This window comes from Salvelinus alpinus, chromosome 2 (genome assembly GCF_045679555.1).
Source record: "Salvelinus alpinus chromosome 2, SLU_Salpinus.1, whole genome shotgun sequence".
Classification (NCBI taxonomy): Eukaryota; Metazoa; Chordata; class Actinopteri; order Salmoniformes; family Salmonidae; genus Salvelinus; species Salvelinus alpinus.
Window position 1 is genome coordinate 40372405 of NC_092087.1, and position 22510 is coordinate 40394914.

A 22510-nucleotide genomic window follows, 5' to 3' on the forward strand; every position below is an offset into this window, starting at 1 on the left:
TTACGAATCATATCCAACTTTCCCTCAGAACTGTTCTGACGTTTTCTGTCAGCTAAGTAATGGCATTAGCTAGCAAGAACAGCAACAATGAAATGCGGCGGAATTTAAGCTTTCTTTAATTAACAAAAAAAAGTATTTATTAAATGATCAACCACAACCAGGAGATGAGGACAATGTTAAAGACGCTGTTACTGTCACGCACTGACCTTAGAGAGCCTTTTTATTCTCTATTTTGGTTAGGTCAGGGTGCGACTAGGGTGGGTACTCTAGTTTTTGTATTTCTATGTTGGCCTGGTATGGTTCCCAATCAGAGGCAGCTGTCTATCGTTGTCTCTATTTGGGGATCATATTTAGGCAGCTTTTTCCCACCTGTTTGTTGTGGGATCTTGTCTATGTCTAGTTGCCTGCGAGCACTACATTAGCTTCACGTTTCGTTTTGCGCTTTGTTTTCTGTGTGTTTCACTTCTAATAAAAGATGATGGAACCATACCATGCTGCACTTTGGTCCGAGTCTTACAACAACGATCGTGACAGTTACCAATCCACTTCCTCAGAAAAAAAGAGCTACACATTTGGAGAGGGACTAGCCCAATTATGTACTATTATATTTTAATTTTATTTATGAGAGGTATTGACATGTTGAATGCACTGAGCTGTCCGTCTAAACTACTGGCACACAGCTCGGGCACCCATGCATACCCCACAAGACATGCCACAAGAGGTCTCTTCACAGTCCACAAGTCCAGAACAGACTATGGGAGGCACACAGTACTACATAGAGCCATGACTACATGGAACTCTATTCCACATCAAGTAACTGACACAAGCAGTAGAATTACATTAAAAAAACAGATTAAAAAAAACACCTTATGGAACAGCGGGGACTGTGAAGCAACACAAACATTGGCACAGAACATGCATACACACACACTGATTAAGTACTATAGATATGTGGTAGTGGTGGAGTAGGGACCTGAGGGCACACAGTGTTGTGAAATCTGTGAATGCATTGTTATGTTTTAAAATTGTATAAACTGCCTTAATTTTGCTGGACCCCAGGAAGAGTAGTTCGGGATCCATAATTAATACAAATACTCTTAAGGAGCCTAACGTTACGGTCACGTCTACTCCCGCTCCCTGGCACACGACGTCGTAACCCATCATTACGCACACCTGCGCCTCATTAGGCACATCTGGACTTCCATTACTTCCCTGATTACTCTCCCTTAATCTTGCACTCTGTTGTTATCACCCATCAGGCAGTATTGTTTCTGTGTTCATGTTCAGACACTACGCTTGTTTGTTTATTCACTCTAAGTTCATTCTTATTAAACTCACGAACTGCACCTGCTTCCTGACTCCCTGCGTCTTCGTTACAGAATACTGCCTCACAAAATGGAAGCAGCAGCCAACCAAGACATCTCCCAGATGGTTGGCGAACAGGGAGACCTACTTCGCCAACACCACACGTTCTTCAACGTCTAGATCTTCCTCAAGGGGCGTCCTCCAACGAGCAGAGGATCCTCTATCATGAGTCGACCCAGTGCCCCCACCACCAAGAGGTCCAAGGTTTCCACGGTTATTTCCCTGCTGACCGGGCGGGCGTTGGAGTGGGCTATGGCCGTCTGGGGAGGCGAGAAGGAGCTGGGTTCCTATGATAGGTTCTTTGCTCTATTCAGAGAACTATTCGATCATCCACTGGAGGGCAGAGAGGGGGTGAGCGCCTACTCCAACTATGGCAGGAGGGCCAGACCACTGCGGAGTACACCCTCACCTTCTGTACAGTGTCAGCATCCAGCGGATGAAATGAGCTGGCACTCTGCACCTTATTCAGAAGAGGATTGCGCGAAGAGGTTCAGACTGACTTGGCATGCCTAGACGACACCCTCTCATTGGACACACATCGCGATGGCCATCCGTCTGGATAACCTCCTTCAGGATGGTCGGCACCCCCATCAACTCTCCCTCCTTCGTTGACAGTTCTGAGTCAGAGCCTGTACCCAGCTGAGCGATGCTGTTGAAGACAGCTGGGACTCTGTCCCTATTGCGGTCAGTAGGGGCATCAGCTTCAACGGTGTCCGCAGCAGAGGGATGGCCCCATGATCATCAAATCAAATCACATACACATGGTTAGCAGATGTTAATGCGAGTGTAGCGAAATGCTTGTGCTTCTAGTTCCGACAATGCAGTAATAACCAACAAGTAATCTAACAATTCCACAACTACTACCTTATATACACAAGTGTAAAGGGATAAAGAATATGTACATAAAGATATATGAATGAGTGATGGTACAGAACGGCATAGGCAAGATGCAGTAGATGGTACAGAGTACAGTATATACATATGAGATGAGTAATGTAGGGTATGTAAACATTATATTAAGTGGCATTGTTTAAAGTGGCTAGTGATACATTTTTACATAATTTCCATCAATTCCCATTATTAAAGTGGCTGGAGTTGAGTCAGTATGTTGGCAGCGGCCACTAAATGTTAGTGGTGGCTGTTTAACAGTCTGATGGCCTTGAGATAGAAGCTGTTTTTCAGTCTCTCGGTCCCCGCTTTGATGCACCTGTACTGACCTCGCCTTCTGGATGATAGCGGGGTGAACAGGCAGTGGCTCGGGTGGTTGTTGTCCTTGATGATCTTTATGGCCTTCCTGTGACATCGGGTGGTGTAGGTGTCCTGGAGGGCAGGTAGTTTGCCCCCGGTGATGCGTTGAGCAGACCTCACTACCCTCTGGAGAGCCTTACGGTTGTGGGCGGAGCAGTTGCCGTACCAGGCGGTGATACAGCCCGACAGGATGCTCTCAATTGTGCATCTGTAGAAGTTTGTGAGTGCTTTTGGTGACAAGCCGAATTTCTTCAGCCTCCTGAGGTTGAAGAGGCGCTGCTGCGCCTTGTTCACAACGCTGTCTGTGTGGGTGGACCAATTCAGTTTGTCCGTGATGTGTACACCGAGGAACTTAAAACTTTCCACCTTCTCCACTACTGTCCCGTCGATGTGGATAGGGGGGTGCTCCCTCTGCTGTTTCCTGAAGTCCACAATCATCTCCTTTGTTTTGTTGACGTTGAGTGTGAGGTTATTTTCCTGACACCACACTCCGAGGGCCCTCACCTCCTCCCTGTAGGCCGTCTCGCCGTTGTTGGTAATCAAGCCTACTACTGTAGTGTCGTCCGCAAACTTGATGATTGAGTTGGAGGCGTGCATGGCCACGCAGTCGTGGGTGAACAGGGAGTACAGGAGAGGGCTCAGAACGCACCCTTGTGGGGCCCCAGTGTTGAGGATCAGCGGGGTGGAGATGTTGTTACCTACCCTCACCACCTGGGGGCGGCCCGTCAGGAAGTCCAGGACCCAGTTGCACAGGGCGGGGTCGAGACCCAGGGTCTCGAGCTTGATGACGAGTTTGGAGGGTACTATGGTGTTAAATGCTGAGCTGTAATCGATGAACAGCATTCTCACATGGGTATTCCTCTTGTCCAGATGGGTTAGTGCAGTGTGCAGTGTGGTTGCGATTGCGTCGTCTGTGGACCTATTGGGTCGGTAAGCAAATTGGAGTGGGTCTAGGGTGTCCGGTAGGGTGGAGGTGATATGGTCCTTGACTAGTCTCTCAAAGCACTTCATGATGACGGAAGTGAGTGCAACGGGGCGGTAGTCGTTTAGCTCAGTTACCTTAGCTTTCTTGGGAACAGGAACAATGGTGGCCCTCTTGAAGCATGTGGGAACAGCAGACTGGGATAAGGATTGATTGAATATGTCCTTAAACACACCAGCCAGCTGGTCTGCGCATGCTCTGAGGACGCGGCTGGGAATGCCGTCTGGGCCTGCAGCCTTGCGAGGGTTAACACGTTTAAATGTTTTACTCACCTCGGCTGCAGTGAAGGAGAGCCCGCAGGTTTTGGTAGCGGGCCGTGTCAGTGGCACTGTATTGTCCTCAAAGCGAGCAAAAAAGTTATTTAGTCTGTCTGGGAGCAAGACATCCTGGTCCGCGACGGGGCTGGTTTTCTTTTTGTAATCCGTGATTGACTGTAGACCCTGCCACATACCTCTTGTGTCTGAGCTGTTGAATTGCAACTCTACTTTGTCTCTATACTGGGACTTAGCTTGTTTGATTGCCTTGCGGAGGGAATAGCTACACTGTTTGTATTCGGTCATGTTTCCGGTCACCTTGCCCTGGTTAAAAGCAGTGGTTCGCGCTTTCAGTTTCACGCGAATGCTGCCATCAATCCACGGTTTCTGGTTTGGGAATGTTTTAATCGTTGCTGTGGGTACGACATCGTCAATGCACTTTCTAATGAACTCGCTCACCGAATCAGCATATTCGTCAATGTTGTTGTTGGACGCAATGCGGAACATATCCCAATCCACGTGATCGAAGCAGTCTTGAAGCGTGGAATCAGATTGGTCGGACCAGCGTTGAACAGACCTGAGCGCGGGAGCTTGCTGTTTTAGTTTCTGTTTGTAGGCTGGAAGCAACAAAATGGAGTCGTGGTCAGCTTTTACGAAAGGTGGGCGGGGGAGGGCCTTATATGCGTCGCGGAAGTTAGTATAACAATGATCCAAGGTTTTACCAGCCCTGGTAGCACAATCGATATGCTGATAGAATTTAGGGAGTTTTGTTTTCAGATTAGCCTTGTTAAAATCCCCAGCTACGATGAATGCAGCCTCAGGGTGTGTGGTTTCCAGTTTACATAGAGTCAAATAAAGTTCGTTCAGGGCCATCGATGTGTCTGCTTGGGGGGGAATATATACGGCTGTGATTATAATCGAAGAGAATTCCCTTGGTAGATAATGCGGTCGACATTTGATTGTGAGGAATTCTAAATCAGGTGAACAGAATGACTTGAGTTCCTGTATGTTGTTATGATCACACCACGTCTCGTTAATCATAAGGCATACATCCCCGCCCCTCTTCTTACCAGAAATATGTTTGTTTCTGTCGGCGCGATGCGTGAAGAAACCAGCTGGCTGCACCGACTCCGTTAGCGTTTCTCGAGTGATCCATGTTTCCGTGAAGCAAAGAACGTTACAGTCTCTGATGTCTCTCTGGAATGTTAACCTTGCTCGGATTTCATCAACCTTGTTGTCAAGAGACTGGACATTGGCGAGTAGTATGCTAGGGAGTGGAGCGCGATGTGCCCGTCTCCGAAGCCTGACCAGAAGACCGCTTCGTTTGCCCCTTTTACGGCGTTGTTGTTTAGGGTCGCCAGCTGGGATCAGATCCATTGTACTGGGTGGAAGGCAAAACACAGGATCCGCCTCGGGAGAGTCATATTCCTGGTTGTAATGATGATGAGTTGACGTTGCTCTTATATTCAGTAGTTCCTCCCGACTGTATGTAATGAAACTTAAGATTACCTGGGGTACCAATGTAAGAAATAACACATAAAAAAAACAAAATACTGCATAGTTTCCTAGGAACACGAAGCGAGGCGGCCATCTCTGTCGGCGCCGGAAGTTGCCGGATAAGTCTCCTGGTAGGTATGAATATTCCATCATCACTCTCACACCAAACCCTTTTTAGTACCGATATCACTATCTGGCTGTCCCTCGTGTTGTTTCTACAGCTCTAGTGGACTCTGGTGCCGCAGGGAATTTTATTGATAAGGCCCTTGCCTCCTCCCTGAAAATAACATACCTGCACTCCTCTCATTTCCGTTCAAGCGCTGGATAACCAACCACTGGGATATGCGACTATCACAGCACCCCTCACCATCACCGTGGGACCCCTGCACCAAGAAAGCCTTCCCTTCCCTTCCTCATCGTCATCATCATCGTCGTCGTCATCATCATCCAGGCACCCGTACAGAAATTCATACTTGGCCTCGCGTGGCTCCAACACCACGACCCCACCACCTCCTGGTCGAGAATGGAGATCACTGACTGACTGACTGGGCACGCCGCACCTTGTCTGATATGCATTTTTGTAAATAACAACTGGTGCACGATATCTAAGGAATTCTCGAGCTATTGCTCGCCTGAGGTAGAATATCTCATGATAAACTGTAGACCACACTACCTACCTAGAGATTTTATCTGTATTTCTTAAAGCTGTTTACATACCACCACAGTCAGAGGCTGGCACTAAGACAGCATTGAATGAGCTGTATTCCGCCATAAGCAAACAAGAAAACGCTCACCAGGAGGCGGCACTGCTAGTAGCCGGGGACTTTAATGTAGGGAAACTTAAATCGGTCTTACCAAACTTCTATCAGCATGTTAAATGTGCAACAAGAGGGGAAAAAAACAACAACAAAAAACAAAAAAACTCTGGACCACCTTTACTCCACACAGAGACGGATTCAAAGCTCTCCATCTTGCAAATCTGACCATAATTATATCCTGATTCCTGCTTACAAGCAGAAATTAAAGCAGGAAGCACCAGTGACTAGATCAATAAAAAAAAGTTGTCAGATGAAGCAGATGCTAAGCTACAAGACTGTTTGCTAGCACAGACTGGAATATGTTCCGGGATTCCTCCGATGGCATTGAGTACACCACAATAGTCAATGGCTTCATCAATAAGTGCATCGATGACGTCGTCCCCACAGTGACCGTACGTATATACCCCAACCAGAAGCCATGGATTACAGGCAACATCCGCACTAGCTAAAGGCTAGAGCTGCCACTTTCAAGGAGCGGGACTCTAACCCGAAGAAATCCTGCTATGCCCTCCGACAAACCATCAAATGGGGCATGGCGTCAATACTGGACTAAGAACGAATCGTACTACACCGGCTCTGACCAACTGGCAAGTGTCTTCACTGACATTTTCAACCTCTTCCTGTCCGAGTCTGTAATACCAACATGTTTTAAGCAGACCACCATAGTGCCTGTGCCCAAGAACACTAAAGGTAACCTGTCTAAACGACTACCGACCCGTAGCACTCACGTCTGTAGCCATGAAGTGCTTCGAATGGCTGGTCATGCCTCACATCAACACCATTATCTCAGAAATCCTAGACCCACTCCAATTTGCATACCGCTCCAACAGATTATGTAATCTCTATTGCACTCCACACTGCCCTTTTCCACCTGGACAAACGGAACAACTATGTGAGAGTGCTATTCATTGACTACAGCTCAGCGTTCAACACCATAGTGCCCTCAAAGCTCATCAATATGCTAAGGACCCTGGAACTAAACTCCTCCCTCTGCAAATGGATCCTGGACTTCCTGGCGGGCCGCCCCCAGGTGGTAAGGGTAGGTAACAACGCATCCGCCATGCTGATCCACAACACAGGCGACCCTCAGGGGTGCGTGCTCAGTCCCCTCCTGTACTCCCTATTCACTCATGACTGCACGGGCAGGCACAACTCCAACACCATCATTAAGTTTGCCGATGACACAACAGTGGTAGGCCTGATCACCAACAACGACGACGACACAGCCTATACGGAAACGTCAGAGACCTGGCCGTGTGGTGCCAGGACAACAACCTCTCCCTCTCAACGTGATCAAGACTAAGGAGATGATTGTGGACTACAGGAAAAAGAGGACAGAGTACGCCCCAATTCTCATTGACGGGGCTGCAGTGGAGCAGTTTGAGAGCTTCAACTTCCTTGGTGTCCACATCACCAACAAATTAACATGGTCCAAGCACACCCCAAGACAGTCATGAAGAGGGCACAACAAAATGTATTGCCCCTCAGGAGACTGAATAGATTTGGCATGGGTCCTGAGATCCTCAAAAGGTTCTACAGTTGCACCATCGAGAGCATCCTGACTGGTTGCATCACTGCCTGGTATGGCAACTGCTCGGCTTCCGACCGCAAGGCACTACAGAGGGTAGTGCGAACGGCCCAGTACATCATTGGGGCTTTCTGCCATCCAGGACCTCTATATCAGGCGGTGTCAGAGGAAGGCCCTAAAAGTTGTCAAAGACTCCAGCAACCCTAGTCAGACTGTTCTCTCTGCTACCGCACGGCAAGCGGTACCAGAGCGCCAAGTCTAGGTCCAAGAGGCTTCTAAACAGCTTCTACCAAACCATAAGACTCCTGAACACCTAATCAAATGGCTACCCAGACTGTTTGCATTCACCCCCCCCCTCTTTTACACCACTGCTACTCTCTGTTGTTATCTATGCATAGTCATTTTAATAACTCTACCTACATGTACATATTACCTCTAACTAACCGGTGCCCCCACACATTGACTCTGTACCAGTACCCCCCTGTATATAGTCTCGCTATTGTTATTTTACTGCTGCTCTTAAATTACTTGTTACTTTTATTTCTTATTTTTATCCATATTTTTTAACTGTATTGTTGGTTTGGTAAGTAAGCATTTCACTGTCTACTACACCTGTTGTATTCGGCGCATGTGACTAATAAAATTTGATTTGATGTTGGAAGACCTGCTTTCTCTTACCCTGTGGTTCCACGTCGATTAAGATTCTTGTGGTTGCCCTCCAGGCCAAAATCTGAGGTTTACCAGGATCTCCCGGAGGTTTTTGCCAAGACCCAATCCACCGGTCTCCCTCATCGCCCCCTGGGACTGTGCCATCGACTTGCTTACAGACTGTGCGCAGCTGCATCTACCCCCTGTCGGTGGCTGAAACCAAGGCCATGGAGGAGTTCATCCAGGAGGCTCTCCAACAGGGTTGTCTGCCCATCCACCTCCCCTGGGTCGGCAGGTTTCTTCTTTGTGGCCAAGAAGGAAGGCGGTCATATCCATGTATTGACTACAGAGTCAATGCCATCACCACCAAGTGCAGCTACATCCTCCCATTGGTGCCGGCCACCATTGAACAGCTCGGTTTAGTACCAAACATCCCGTTTTCTTTACTAAGCTGGACCTGCAGAGTGGCTACAATTTCATCCGCATCCGGGAGGGGGATGAATGGAAGACTGCCTTCAGCGCAATGGCTGGGCACTACAAGTACTTGGTGATGCCTTATGGATTAGCCAATGCTCCATCGGTGCTTGGGAGTCAGGTGGTCGTGTATATCGACGACATCCTGATCTTCTCGGCCACCACAGAGAGGTGGCTGAACCCGTTCCAAGCCAGGTGGGACCTTTTTTTCTACTAGATTCAACTTCACCCTGTCATACTGCCCAGGTTCAAAGAACATCAAAGCTGATGCCCTGTCCTGTCTCCACGATTCAGGAGAGGTTCCTGTCCTGAGTGCACCCATCATACTGCCCTCCCGCATCTCTGCCCCTGTGCTTTGGGACATAGACGTGGATATCCGCCAGGCTCTGGAGAGGGAACCCGTGCCTGCTACCTGTCCTCCGGTGCGCACCTACGTTCTCATGGAGGTAAGGGATCGGCTATTGACCTGGGTGCACACATACCTGGGTGTCTAGCGGCAAGGGATCTCCAGCACCACTCAATCCATCTCCGTTAAGTACTGGTGGCCCACCTTGGTGCAGGACGTCGCCCGCTACGTCAACTCCTGCTCCATATGTGCCCAAACCAAATCTCCCCGGCACACTCCAGCAGGGAAACTCCTTTCCCTCTCCTCAGCGGCCTTGGTCCCATCTGTCCATAGATTTTGTTACTTATAATCCCCCGTCTTATGATTTCACCACTGTTATGGTTGTTGTGGACAGAGTCTCCAAATCCTGCCATTTTATCCCTCTGATCTCACTACTGCTCTCCAGGTTGCTGAGGAACTGTTCCAGCAGGTCTTCTGGCACTATGGCCTTCCGGAGGACATCGTCTCTGACCGTGGTCCCAAATTCACGTCGCGGGTATGGAGACGGGCAGGTGAAGAGGACCAACCAGAAGCTGGGGATATTCCTGAGGAGTCACTGTCAGGACCGGCAGGGGGAGTGGGCCCGGTTCCATCCTTGGGCGTCCTGGGGTACCAGCCGGCCCTGGCCCCCGAGCCAAACCGTAGCCACTGCGGTGGACTAGTGGTTCCGGCGCGCAGAGGTGGCTTTGGACGCTACCCACGTGAGGCTCCAATGCACCATCTGCCACCAGAAGGAGCAGGCGGACCGTCACCGCAGTGAGGCAACAATATTCCATCCTGGTGATCGCTTCTGGTTTTCCACCTGTAACCTCCCGCTCTGCCTGACCTGCTACACCTGAGGCCCTGGTTCGTGGGGCCATTCAAAGTCCTCCAGAGGGTCAATGAGGTAATCTCCCCCTCTTCACGTTTCTCTCCTCAGGCCAGTGGTTCCTGGTCCCCTGGCTGATGCCATCCAGTACCTGGTGGACTGGGAAGGGTACGGTCCAGAGGAGCGGTGTTGGGTTTCGGTGGACGACATTCTAGATCCCAATAGAAATCAGAGATTTCTACTTTCGACGTCTGGACTGGCCCGCTCCGTGGGCCGTCCTCCTGGCCGGCGTCATCCTGTGGCTGAGGGACCTTACAGATAATTGTATGTTTGGGGTACAGAGGTAGTCATGCACAAATAATGTTAAACACTATTATTGCACACAGAGGGAGTCTATTTTGTGACTTGTTAAGCAAATGTTTACTCCTGAACGTATTTAGACTTGCCATAACAAAGGGGTTGAATACTTATTGACTCAAGACATTTCAGCTTTTCATTTTTAAATAATTTGTAAAAATGTCTAAAAACATCATTCCACTTTGACATTACTGGGTATAGGCCAGTGACACAAATTTAGGATGCAACACAACAAAATGTGGAAAAAGTCAAGGAGTGTGAATACTTTGAAGGAATTGTATACACATACAGTTACCAGTCAAAAGTTTGGACACATCTATTCATTCAAGGGTTTTTCTTTATTTTAACTATATTGTAGAATAATAGTGAAGAAATAAAAACTATGAAATAATACAAATGGAATCATGTAGTAATCAAAAAGTGTTAAATCAAAATATATTTTAGATTCTTCAAAGTAGCCACCCTTTGCCTTGATGACAGCTTAGCACTCTTGGCATTCTCTCAACCAGATTTACCTGGAATGCTTTTCCGACAGTCTTGAAGGAGTTCCCACATATGCTGAGCACTTGTTGGCTGCTTTTCCTTCACTCAGCGGTCCAACTCATCCCAAACCATCTCAATTGAGTTGAGGTCGGGTGATTGTGGAGGCCAGATCATCTGATGCAGCCCTCCATCACTCTCCTTGGTCAAATAGCCCTTACACAGCCTGGAGGTGTGTTGGGTCATTGTCCTGTTGAAAAACAAATGATACTGCCACTAAGACCAAACCAGATGTGATGGCATATCGCTGCAGAATGCTGTGGTAGCCATGCTGGTTGTGTGCCTTGAATTCTAAATAAATCATAGAAAGTGTCACTAGCAAGCACCTCCTCTTCCATGCTTCACAGTGGGAACCACACATGCAGAGATCATCCGTTCACCTAATTTGCGTCTCACAAAGACACGGCGGTTAGAACCAAAAATCTCAAATTTGGACTCATCAGACCAGAAGGACAGATTTCAACCAGTCTAATGTCCATTGCTCATGTTTCTTGGCCCAAGCAGGTCTCATCTTATTGGTGTCCTTTAGTAGTGGTTTCTTTGCAGCAATTTGACCATGAAGGCCTGGTTCACGCAGTCTCCTCTGAACAGTTGATGTTGAGATGTGTCTGTTACTTGAAATCTGTGAAGCATTTATCTGGTCTGCAATTTCTGAGGCTGGTAACTCTAATGAACTTATCCTCTGCTGCAGAGGTAACTCTGGGTCTTCCTTTCCTGTGGTGGTCCTCATGAGAGCCAGTTTCGTCATAGCGCTTGATGGTTTTTGCAACTGCACTTGAAGAAACTTTCAAAGTTCTTGAAATTTCACGGATTGACTGAGCTTCATGTCTTGAAGTAATGATGGACTGTCGTTTCTCTTTGCTTATTTGAGCTTTTCTTGCCATAATATGGACTTGGTATTTTACCAAATAGGGCTATCTTCTGTATACCATCACACACACGCGTCACAAGACAACTGATTGGCTCAAACGCATTAGGAATAAAATCAATTCCACAAATTGCTTAACAAGGCACTCATGTTAATTGAAATGCATTCCAGGTGACTACTTCATGAAGCTGGTTGAGAGAATGCCAAGAGTGTGCAAAGCTGTCATCAAGGCAAAGGGTGGCTACTTGTAAGAATCTCAAATATATTTTGATTTGTTTAACACTTTTTTGGTTACTACATGATTCCATGTGTTACTTCATAGTTTTGATGTCTTCACTACTATTCTACAATGTAGAAAATAGTACAAATAAAGAAAAACCCTGGAATGAGTAGGTGTGTCCAAACTTTTGACTGGTACTGTATGTTTGCTGTTACACTTTTGAAAACAATCAATGTTCTGTTTAGTATGTTGTTTGTCCAAAATGAATTACCTATGTAAATATGTTTAATAGTTTTATTCAAAAGTTCAACTGCAAAGTTATTTTTATTCTAATGTCTTGCTCACTCTAGTGACTGACAAAAATTAAGAAAGAGTAATTTGCAGTAAAAATAAAATAAATAAATCAAATGTCTGGTGATCCTTACTTTTTGAAGTTAGGAGCACCAGTGCTACCAATTAAAAAAGGTAATTATTTGTATTGTTATTATTGACTGATGTACTGCATTGTTGCGGGAGCTAGCACATAATCATGTCGCTGCACATTTTATACCTGCTGTATACTGTGCATTTGAAAATGTAAAATTTGACACACACACGGTTCTGTTGAGTGTAAGGTACAGTACTTGAATGGTAAAGCATGCAAAAAACGATTTGTTAACAAAATAGATCAGAAATCCATTGAACACAACAATCAAGTGCAAACTGCACATCAAAGTTCAAAGAACTCACGAGACAAACAATCCAAACATTCCACTGAGGGGTGACGAAGCCATTGTTGTCATTCTTCTTCTATGCTGTTGTGACATTTATCAAGGCAACCACCAAGAAAGACAGCATTCCCTTTCCACTGGGGACCACGGCCCTGGGCGTTCCAACACACCCTCTGCATAACTAAAATGCTGCTCTGGAGAGCCACACCACCATTCACCTTTTGCTAAACTGATAGTTGACACATGTTCTGCATTCTGGTGTAATCTCCGGCATCAGAGTACATTCATTTTGGCCTGAGGTGTGACCTCTTTCTTAAAGGGACACATTTATATTTCTCCAGTTCTGGAAGGGAGGCTAGGCCCGGCTGTGTGACAAGGGCATTATGTGATCCTTCCACAGAGGAATGAAATCAACATTTAGCCTCCTCAGCCACATCGTAATGACGATTAACATCCTCCTGCCATGAAGGGTGTGGGCGGTGTGTGTGTGTGTGTGTGTGTGTGTGTGCAATGTTAAGTAGACAGGGGGTTGGGTGGGACTTAGGAGACCCCTACGCAGGCAATCAGAAATTGGGCACATGCACATACAGAACTAATGACACTTGACTCGTCCACAATGCAAATGGAATAATGGAAAACACATGAATGAGTGTGTAGAAATTATGTGCATACACGCCTTACACACTGCAGAATGAAACACTCACACACACAGAGAGAGAGAGGGTGAGTGGGTTCAGAAATCGAATCAGAGCTCTTGAGAGAAGATCCGGGGTGTTTCAAATTGTCCTAATTGCCTCGTAACTGCAAAATATGAGATCTGCAATAACACAAAGAAAGCAACTAGATGAGACTGACAAGTCTGCATCTGAATGATTAGGACTGGAGATTAGGATATCATCTAACTGCCACACCAGTGGAGAGAAGCCAGGTGGTGTGTTGCAGTGAGTTGTGGTCTCGGTCTCTTCCTCTGTGTCTCATAGAGATGGTATTGAAGGTGAATAGTGTTTCCTAATGAGGAGTGATACCTGCTGTGAGGAAAGGCTAAATGACAACACAAGGTGGAGGGAAGGAAGAGATGAGATAGGATAGACGTAAGACGGGGGCGGGAGAGCATTTTTGAGGTGCTTGATTTAGGTTAAGTCCAGGGAGTGTACTTGAGACACTGTAAAAGTGTGTGATAAAATAAACATTTTATAAGGCGAATTTACGGGGGAGGGAGGAAGCTGTACCAATACATGCTCTGCCTGTCTCCTTGAGGCAGGAAGTGGCTTTGCAGAGAGACGGAGGAAATAGGGCCAACGATGACGAGTCTCGCTGCCATGAAAACATCTCAAGGGGCACGCTATCGGTAACCACAACGTGCATAAATGCACAATCAACCTGATTGCTCATTATGTTGTCACGATTGTTAGTTCAGGGCATGGAGGTTTGTTTGACGTTAAATTCAGATACAATATTTGAATAGTAAATCCAACAACATCCTCTACCACATTTACAGCTTTACAGTTAGTAGAATTAAAGTAAACACGGGACTGGTACAGTTGAAGTCGAAAGTTTGCATTCACCTTAGCCAAATACATTTAAACTCAGTTTTTCACAATTCCTGAAATTTAATCCTAGTAAAAATTCCCCGTCTTAGGCGGCATCTTAGGTGGCACTTTATTTTAAGAATGTGAAATTTCAGAATAATAGTAGAGAGAATGATTTATTTCAGCATTAATTTCTTTCATTACATTCCCAGTCTGTCAGGAGTTTACATACACTCAATTAGTATTTGGTAGCATTGCCTTTAAATTGTTTAACTTGGGTCAACCGTTTGGGTAGCCTTCCACAAGCTTCCCACAATAAGCTGGGTGAATTTTGGCCCATTCCTCCTGACAGAGCTGGTGTAACGGAGTCAGGTTTGTAGGCCTCCTTGCTCGTACACGCTTTTTCAGGTCTGCCCACAAATGTTCTATAGGATTGAGGTCAGGGCTTTGTGATGGCCACTCCAATACCTTGACTTTGTTGTCCTTAAGCCATTTTGCCACAACTTTGGAAGCATGCGTGGGTTCATTGTCCATTTGGAAGAGCCATTTGTCACCAACTTTAACTTCCTGACTGATGTCTTGAGATGTTGCTTCAATATATCCACATAATTGTCCTCCCTCATGATGCCATCTATTTTGTGAAGTGCACCAGTTCCGCCTGCAGCAAAGCACCCCAACAACATGATGCTGCCACCCCTGTGCTTCACGGTTGGGATGGTGTCCTCAGCTTGCAAGCCTCCCCCTTTTTCCTCCAAACATAACGATGGTCATTATGGCCAAACAGTTCTATTTTTGTTTCATCAGACCAGATTACATTTCTCCAAAAAGTACAATCTTTGTCCCCATGTGCAGTTGTATGGCGGTGGCTATTTGCAAAGGGTGGCTATTCGAAGAATCTCAAATATATTTGGATTTGTTTAACACTTGTTTGGTTCCTACATGATTCCATATGTGTTATTTCATAGTGTTGATGTCTTCACTATTACTCTATAATGTAGAAAATAGTAAAATAAAGAAAAACCCTGAGTAGGTGTTCTAAAACTTAGTACGGTATTGTGTGCTGTTTTACGGGCTCCTGACTAATTCTGTTAAATGTGTGTGTGTGTGTGTGTGTGTGTGTGTGTGTGTGTGTGTGTGTGTGTGTGTGTGTGTATATATAACAGAATTAGTCAGGAGCCCGTAAAACAGTGCCATCTTTCATAACATACAGCGTTGCGGTATGTATCGTCCAATCGCAGAGCAGATACAAATCACGTGGTCTGTTAGCGAACACACAATGTCAATCAATAGCTGCTGTATTGTCCAATCACAGAGCAGATACAAGTCATGTGATCTGCTAACAGATCATGTGACTTGTATCTGCTCTGTGATTGGACAATACAGACCGCGAGGCTCATGGTTAGCTTTGGTTTTGGTGCTCGATTTCTCAACACAAAGGTTGAAACATTCATAACCGACGGGCACTACATCAACATAGAATTGTTTTGCAATCTCGGTCTATGTTGCACAGTAATATTGCAATGAAATCACAATGGATTTTGAGGATTGAGAATCCACATCTGGAACCCCTGGTTGCAGTCCTATTCTAAAATCTTTGTCTGAATGCAACATATTCAGATGTAATTAGGGTCCCCTGAGAAACACTGACCAACACTTTGGTTCCTACCCTGTCATAACTCCGACCTGGCTTTTTCATTTGCTGTCATGCCAAACAACAATACCATAGAATTAAAATAATAATTATATGTCTATGCTTCCAACAGTTCACCCAAGTGTTGATCTATATTGCAAGTCAAATTGAAATATTTGGTTTGAAAACGTAATAACATTTTTTTGCCCACATTGTGCAGCCCTACTAACCTGGTAACTTTACCACTATTTGCTAACATTTGGTGGCACAGAAAGAAAGGAAAATGTATATATTATTCAGTAGATGTGTTTCAAAAGTAAGTTGAATTCATATAGGCATAATGTAGGCTACATCTCAATCAATTAAAACATGTATTTTTCTTGTGGTCCTACATTTTATGTGGGGCTCCTAACTTTTCTAAGTAAGGAGCACCAGTGCTACCAATGAAACATGTTCATTTAGAACCCTGCACACAGAAGATAGCAATAAAAGTTGCAAAGACATACTGTAGATGAAGCTAGATATGAGGTGTTGTCTGCATTACTTGAAGGAACATGAATGTCTGTCAACACCTCTGCAAATAGCGTTACATCTCTCTCTCAATCTGTTTGCTCTCAAGTTAGTCTGAAAAAAGGAAGGCTAGTATGTATTGCTCTATGACCACTGGGTGTGCACAGGAGTGAAGGCAGTTACACAAGCATTTAGGGTGAAGGTCATCTAAGCAGTGAGCTGGGATATAGGAATTACACGTTTTCAGCAGAAGTGAGGAGACAATGAGATAAAGAGAGAATTAGTGTTCAGACGAGCCTTGGGTCCTTCGATTTCTCTTAGTCAAAATAGCATCCCTCAAGGATGAACTATAAATAGAGCGTATCAGTTGATTCTTTGAAGCTGCGCTTCGAGTTCCTAACAGATATTGATAGAGCATAACAACTACACGTCTCAATGCTTCATATTTATGATATATGAGCATCTATATGAGGGTATGAATATTGGCCGTGCATATTGCGTATGCATTTGACTGTATCATATAAGTCCATACTTCCTTCCTTCCCTTTCGGTCAGTTTCTTCCTTAAGTCGATTTAATGGCTTGTCTGTGAATAATTTTTTTGAAAATGTCTAAAAACACACTTTTCACCCACCATGCTAGGGTGGCTAATGCTACTTCCTGGTGTTGCAGTGCGAGTTCAGCCGTGGTAAACAACATCATCACACGATGTGCAACATCTGAAAGATGTCAGAAAATGGTGAGGGAAAATGTTGTTTTATTAAGACAGTACGCATATTTTCTGTGTTCTTTTCCACCGACGACGCCTTTGCAGTCTGAATGGAGGATATTTTATGTACGAGCCGGTCCATGGGGAACACAGTCATATTGCCGGGCTGAATAAATTGAAGTCATGCCGCGTTCAACACAACTGGGAACTCTGACATGTTTTTGCTTTGAGTGGGAAAAATTGTTTTGAACAGTCATTCAACAAACTCGGAATTCCAAATTGGAAACTCAGGCATCTTTCTAGAGGGCCTACTTTCTGACCTGAAGATCACTGACCTCATGATTTGACCTTGGTTTTTTACAGAGTTCCCAGTTGTCTTGAAAGCACCATCAGACATTAAAAGATGCACTATGCAGAAATCACTCGGCCATTTCATAGTTAGCCTTATTTCAGTTTGTGACAAAACAAGCTAGTGTAGAGAATCATTATACCATCTAAACCACTGTGAAATACCTTTTCCATAACCAAAATTATTGTATTTTTAGCTGTTTGAAGCTGGTGTACAAAGCCGAAAGTAAAAGACGCAAAAACAAAACTTAAAAACGGGAAGCATAGCAATAGCACAAATAGAACAGATATACCGCTTCTTAGACTTGCTTCAATGAGAATAACAAATCTATAACCAGTGCTTGACTTGGACTAAAATTGGTTCCGGTACTCATTATTTGGGTGCCGGCACTGTTTATATTTAGGTGCAGGAGCTCAACAATAATTTTGAGATAATATTCTATAAGAGGAACAGGTGCTCTAGCAGTAGAAAATTTGAGGTCCCAGTACTCATTTTTGGTGAGCTCCTGTCCAAGTCAAGCACTGTCTATAACTCACATTTCTATGTGAATTTTGTTGATTGACCAAAAAAGTTACATATTGCAGCTTTAAAGTCAGATGTAAGACGACCAACAACATAAAATGAATAATAGTGTCCAGTTGGGCTATCCTTGGATTTGAGTTTAGTCGGTTAGGCCAGTGGTTCCTAAACTGTGGGGTGAGGGGTAGGCAGGTGGGGTGTGGGGGTCGTCCCAAGAGAATTCTCTCCGGTTATAGTCACAGCCGTGTATATTCCCCCTCAAGCCAATACCACTACGGCTCTCAAGGACCTACACTGGACTTTGTGCAAACTGGAAACCGCATTTATTGTAACTGGGGATTTGAATTTAAAGCAAATTTGTGGAAAACGCTATCGAATTTCTATCAATACATTGCCTGTAGTACTCACGCCTCTAAAATTCTACCATTGTTACTCCCCTTTCCGGGATGGCTCAAAGGCCTTCCACCGCCCTCCCTTAGGAAAATCAGATCACGACTCCATTCTGCTCCTCCCTTCCTATAGGCAGAAACTCAAACAGGAAGTACCCGTGCTAAGGTCTATTCAAAGCTGGTCTGACCAATCGGAATTCATGCTTCAAGATTGTTTTGATCACGCGGACTGAGATATGCTCCGGGGTGCCTCTAAAAATAACATTGACGTATACACGGACACAGTGACTGAGTTCATCCGGAAGTGTTTAGGGGATGTTGCTCCCACTGTGACTATGAAAACCTACCCAAACCATAAAACCGTGGACAGATGGCAGCAATCGAGCAAATCTGAAAGCGCAAACCACAGCATTTAACCACTGCAAGGTTACTGGGAATATGGTTGAATATAAAGTGTAGTTATTCCCTCCGTAAGGTAATCAAACAGGCAAAACGTCAGTAGAGACAAAGTGGAGTCGCAATTCAAAGGCTCATACACGAGACATATGTGGCAGGGTTTACAGACAATCACAGACTACAAAGTGAAAACCAGCCACGTCGCGGACACCAAGGTCTTGCTCCCGGAAAACCTAAAAACCTTCTTTGCGTGCTTTGAGGATAACACAGTGCTACCGACGCAGCCCGCTCCCAAGGACTGTGGGCTCTCGTTCTCCATGGCCAACATGAGTAATACATTTAAACGTGTTAACACTCTGGAGTATTTACAGACATATTCAATCTTTCCCGATCCCAGTCAGATGTCCCCACTTGCTTTAAAATGTCCACCATTGTTCCTGTACCCAATAAAGCAAAGGTAACTGAACTAAATAACTATCGCACAGGAGCACTCACTTCTGTCATCATGAAGTGCTTTGAGAGGCTAGTTAAGGATCACATCACCTCCACCTTATAACAATGACCCACTTCAATTTGCATACCGCCTCAATAGATCCACAGATGATGCAATTGCCATCGCACTGCACACTGCCCTATCCCACCTGGACAAGAGAAATACCTACAGTTGAAGTCGGAAGTTTACATACACTTAAGTTGGAGTCATTATAACTCGTTTTTCAACCACTCCACAAATTTCTTGTTAACAAACTATAGTTTTGGCAAGTCGGTCAGGACATCTACTTTGTGCATGACACAAATAATTTTTCCAACATTTGTTTACAGACAGATTATTTCACTTATAATTCACTGTATCACAATTCCAGTGGGTCAGAAGTTTACATACACTAAGTTGACTGTGCCTTTAAACAGCTTGGAAATTCCAGAAAATTATGACATGGCTTTAGAAGCTTCTGATAGGCTAATTGACATTATTTGAGTCAATTGGAGGTGTACCTGTGGATGTATTTCAAGGCCTACCTTCAAACTCAGTGCCTCTTTGCTTGACATCATGGGAAAATCAAAAGAAATCAGCCAAGACCTCAGAAAAAAAATTGTAGACCTCCACAAGTCTGGTTCATCCTTGTGAGCAATTTCCAAATGCCTGAAGTTACCACATTCATCTGTACAAACAATAGTACGCAAGTATAAACACCATGGGACCACGCAGCCGTCATACCGCTCAGGAAGGAGACGTGTTCTGTCTCCTAGAGATGAACGTACTTTGGTGCGAAAAGTACAAATCAACCCCAGGACAACAGCAAAGGACCTTGTGAAGATGCTGGAGGAAACAGGTACAAAAGTATCTATATCCACAGTAAAACGAGTCCTATATCGACATAACCTGAAAGGCCGCTCAGCAAGTAAGAAGCCACTGCTCCAAAACCGCCATAAAAAATCCAGACTATGGTTTACAACTGCACATGGGGACAAAGATTGTACTTTTTTGGAGAAATGTCCTCTGGTCAAGATGAAACAAAAATAGAACTGTTTGGCCATAATGACCATCATTATGTTTGGAGGAAAAAGGGGGAGGCTTGCAAGCCGAAGAACACCACCCCAACTGTGAAGCACGGGGGTGGCAGCATCATGTTGTGGGGGTGATTTGCTGCAGGAGGGACTGGTGCACTTCACAAAATAGATGGCATCATGAGGGAGGCCAATTATGTGGATATATTGAAGCAACATCTCAAGACATCAGTCAGGAAGTTAAAGCTTGGTCGCAAATGGCTCTTCCAAATGGACAATGACCCCATGCATACTTCCAAAGTTGTGGCAAAATGGCTTAAGGACAACAAAGTCAAGGTATTGGAGTGGCCATCACAAAGCCCTGACCTCAAACCTACAGAAAATGTGTGGGCCGACCTGAAAAAGCATGTGCAAGCAAGGTCTACAAACCTGATTCAGTTACACCAGCTCTGTCAGGAATGGGCAGCTTGTGGAAGCTTGTGGAAGGCTACCCAAACTGTTTGACCCAAGTTAAACAATTTAAAGGCAATGCTACCAAATACTAATTGAGTGTATGTAAACTTCTGACAGACTGGGAATGTGATGAAAGAAATTAATGCTGAAATAAATCATTCTCTCTATTATTCTAACATTTCACATTCTTAAAATAAAGTGGTGATCCTAACTGACGTAAGACAGCTAACCTAATTGGCACTAAATTTATTTTAAAAAATGTAAATGCTGTCATGTTAACAGAACACCATATCCTAAAAGCAGTACAGGTCAAAGTAAAATAGACAATATGGAATGGACAATCACAACTGTTATTTAGGATTTTCACCCAATTGTCACGATCAGTTGTTTAAAATTGATCATAGCGATAAAGAAAATACTTCTGCATTTCCAGCTGTGGAAACACATTGCAAGTAGGCTCATGATAACTCCTGATAAAGTTGGGTAAATTATATTCAGAACTTAAATAAACAAATTGATTAGTCACAGGAATTAAGACTAATAAAGCCAATGCAATGGGCTATTTTACAAATGGTGGGCCTACAACATGGATTAGCATTGATAAAATTCCATTGTGGCTATAACCAAGTATGCACGAGCCAACGTCTTTTTTTTGGTCCCGTCCGGATATCGTTTCTTGGTGTTTTATAAACGGTAGACAACATAACATTGATGGCATTCATAAAATTCAATTTCAGACAACACTGTAGGCTACACCTCAGTAAGCATGTACCAGTGCCTACATCTTTTGGACGTCTTTTTTTGTTGCAGTTCCGTACCGGCCTTGATTTCCACAGACATTGGTTTTTGTTCCGGTCCGGACCAAATCTGAACCAATCATAGACGTCTATTTTTGGTTCAGATTTTGTCAGGTCTGACCAGCCTTGATTCGGCCCAAACATAGACATCTACAAATGACTTATTTTCAACTTTTATTCAGAACCGAAAATGAACCCGATTTCAACATCTGGAAAATACGTACTTTCAACGTCCGGAAAATATGCCTTTTCAACATCCTGAAAAATAATTATTTTAAACATACGGAAAATAGATTTTCACCTTTCATTCAGAACCTAAAATGAACTTGTCTTTTCCAGACGTTTAAGTTATGTTTTAGAAGTCATTTCAAGTAATTTTGCTTAGTGGGACTATTCTAGTTTTGCTGGGGGCGCAGGACGTTCTCCAATGCTGGAAGGGGGACCCGAGTGAAAAAGTTTAGGAAACCTTGGACTAGGCTAAAGGAAAATGCGCCCACTATTTGTAGGTTGTCAGAACAACTCCTTGCATGATAAACTGGGTTGGGAGCCAATGGCAGGCCATGGGGCTAGGCCTATTGAATTGCTTACCTTGGATGCTGTGAAGGTGAACGTTTAAACCAGAGCGAAGTTGTAGGTCGTCGACCCTCTCCAACTGCTTAAAAAGTTTGGCAAAGTTGTTCTTTACAATTTCATAGCGCCGTACCTCGGTCCGAATTGCATTGGAAAGCGCTAACTTGTTGCTGCTGTTCATATTGACACCTGTCTCTGGTGATTACATGCGCGAGATTGACATTCGTTATCCATCTGCGCGCACTTCTCCAAACAGTTATACCAAAGCTAATCGAACCTATGTATTCAGTTTAAGAGCTTCTATCTGCAAAGTAGCCTACATCATCAATCAAAAAATACTTTATTAATTTGAGCAAATTTCTTGTTCCGTTTGTGCCTTACAACGTCTACTTCCTTGTTTTAAAGAGCTGCAAGAAGAATGCTGATGAGTCGGACTCGTTTTGTCTTCTGAA

At 44.6% G+C, this 22510-nt stretch overlaps 1 protein-coding gene across 2 annotated transcripts in view; it reads right to left on the minus strand.

Moving 5' to 3' along the window:
• The window catches only part of LOC139561101 (arf-GAP with GTPase, ANK repeat and PH domain-containing protein 1-like), a 69081-nt gene extending 46571 nt beyond the window's left edge, over nucleotides 1–22510 (minus strand). Inside the window, exon 1 of one of the 2 annotated variants that reach the window (XM_071377993.1) lies at nucleotides 22077–22510. In XM_071377993.1, the coding sequence (XP_071234094.1) occupies nucleotides 22077–22239 (163 nt within the window). In that variant the 5' untranslated portion in view covers nucleotides 22240–22510. The remainder of the gene's footprint in view (nucleotides 1–22076) is intronic. The other variant, XM_071377984.1, reaches the window with a different exon arrangement.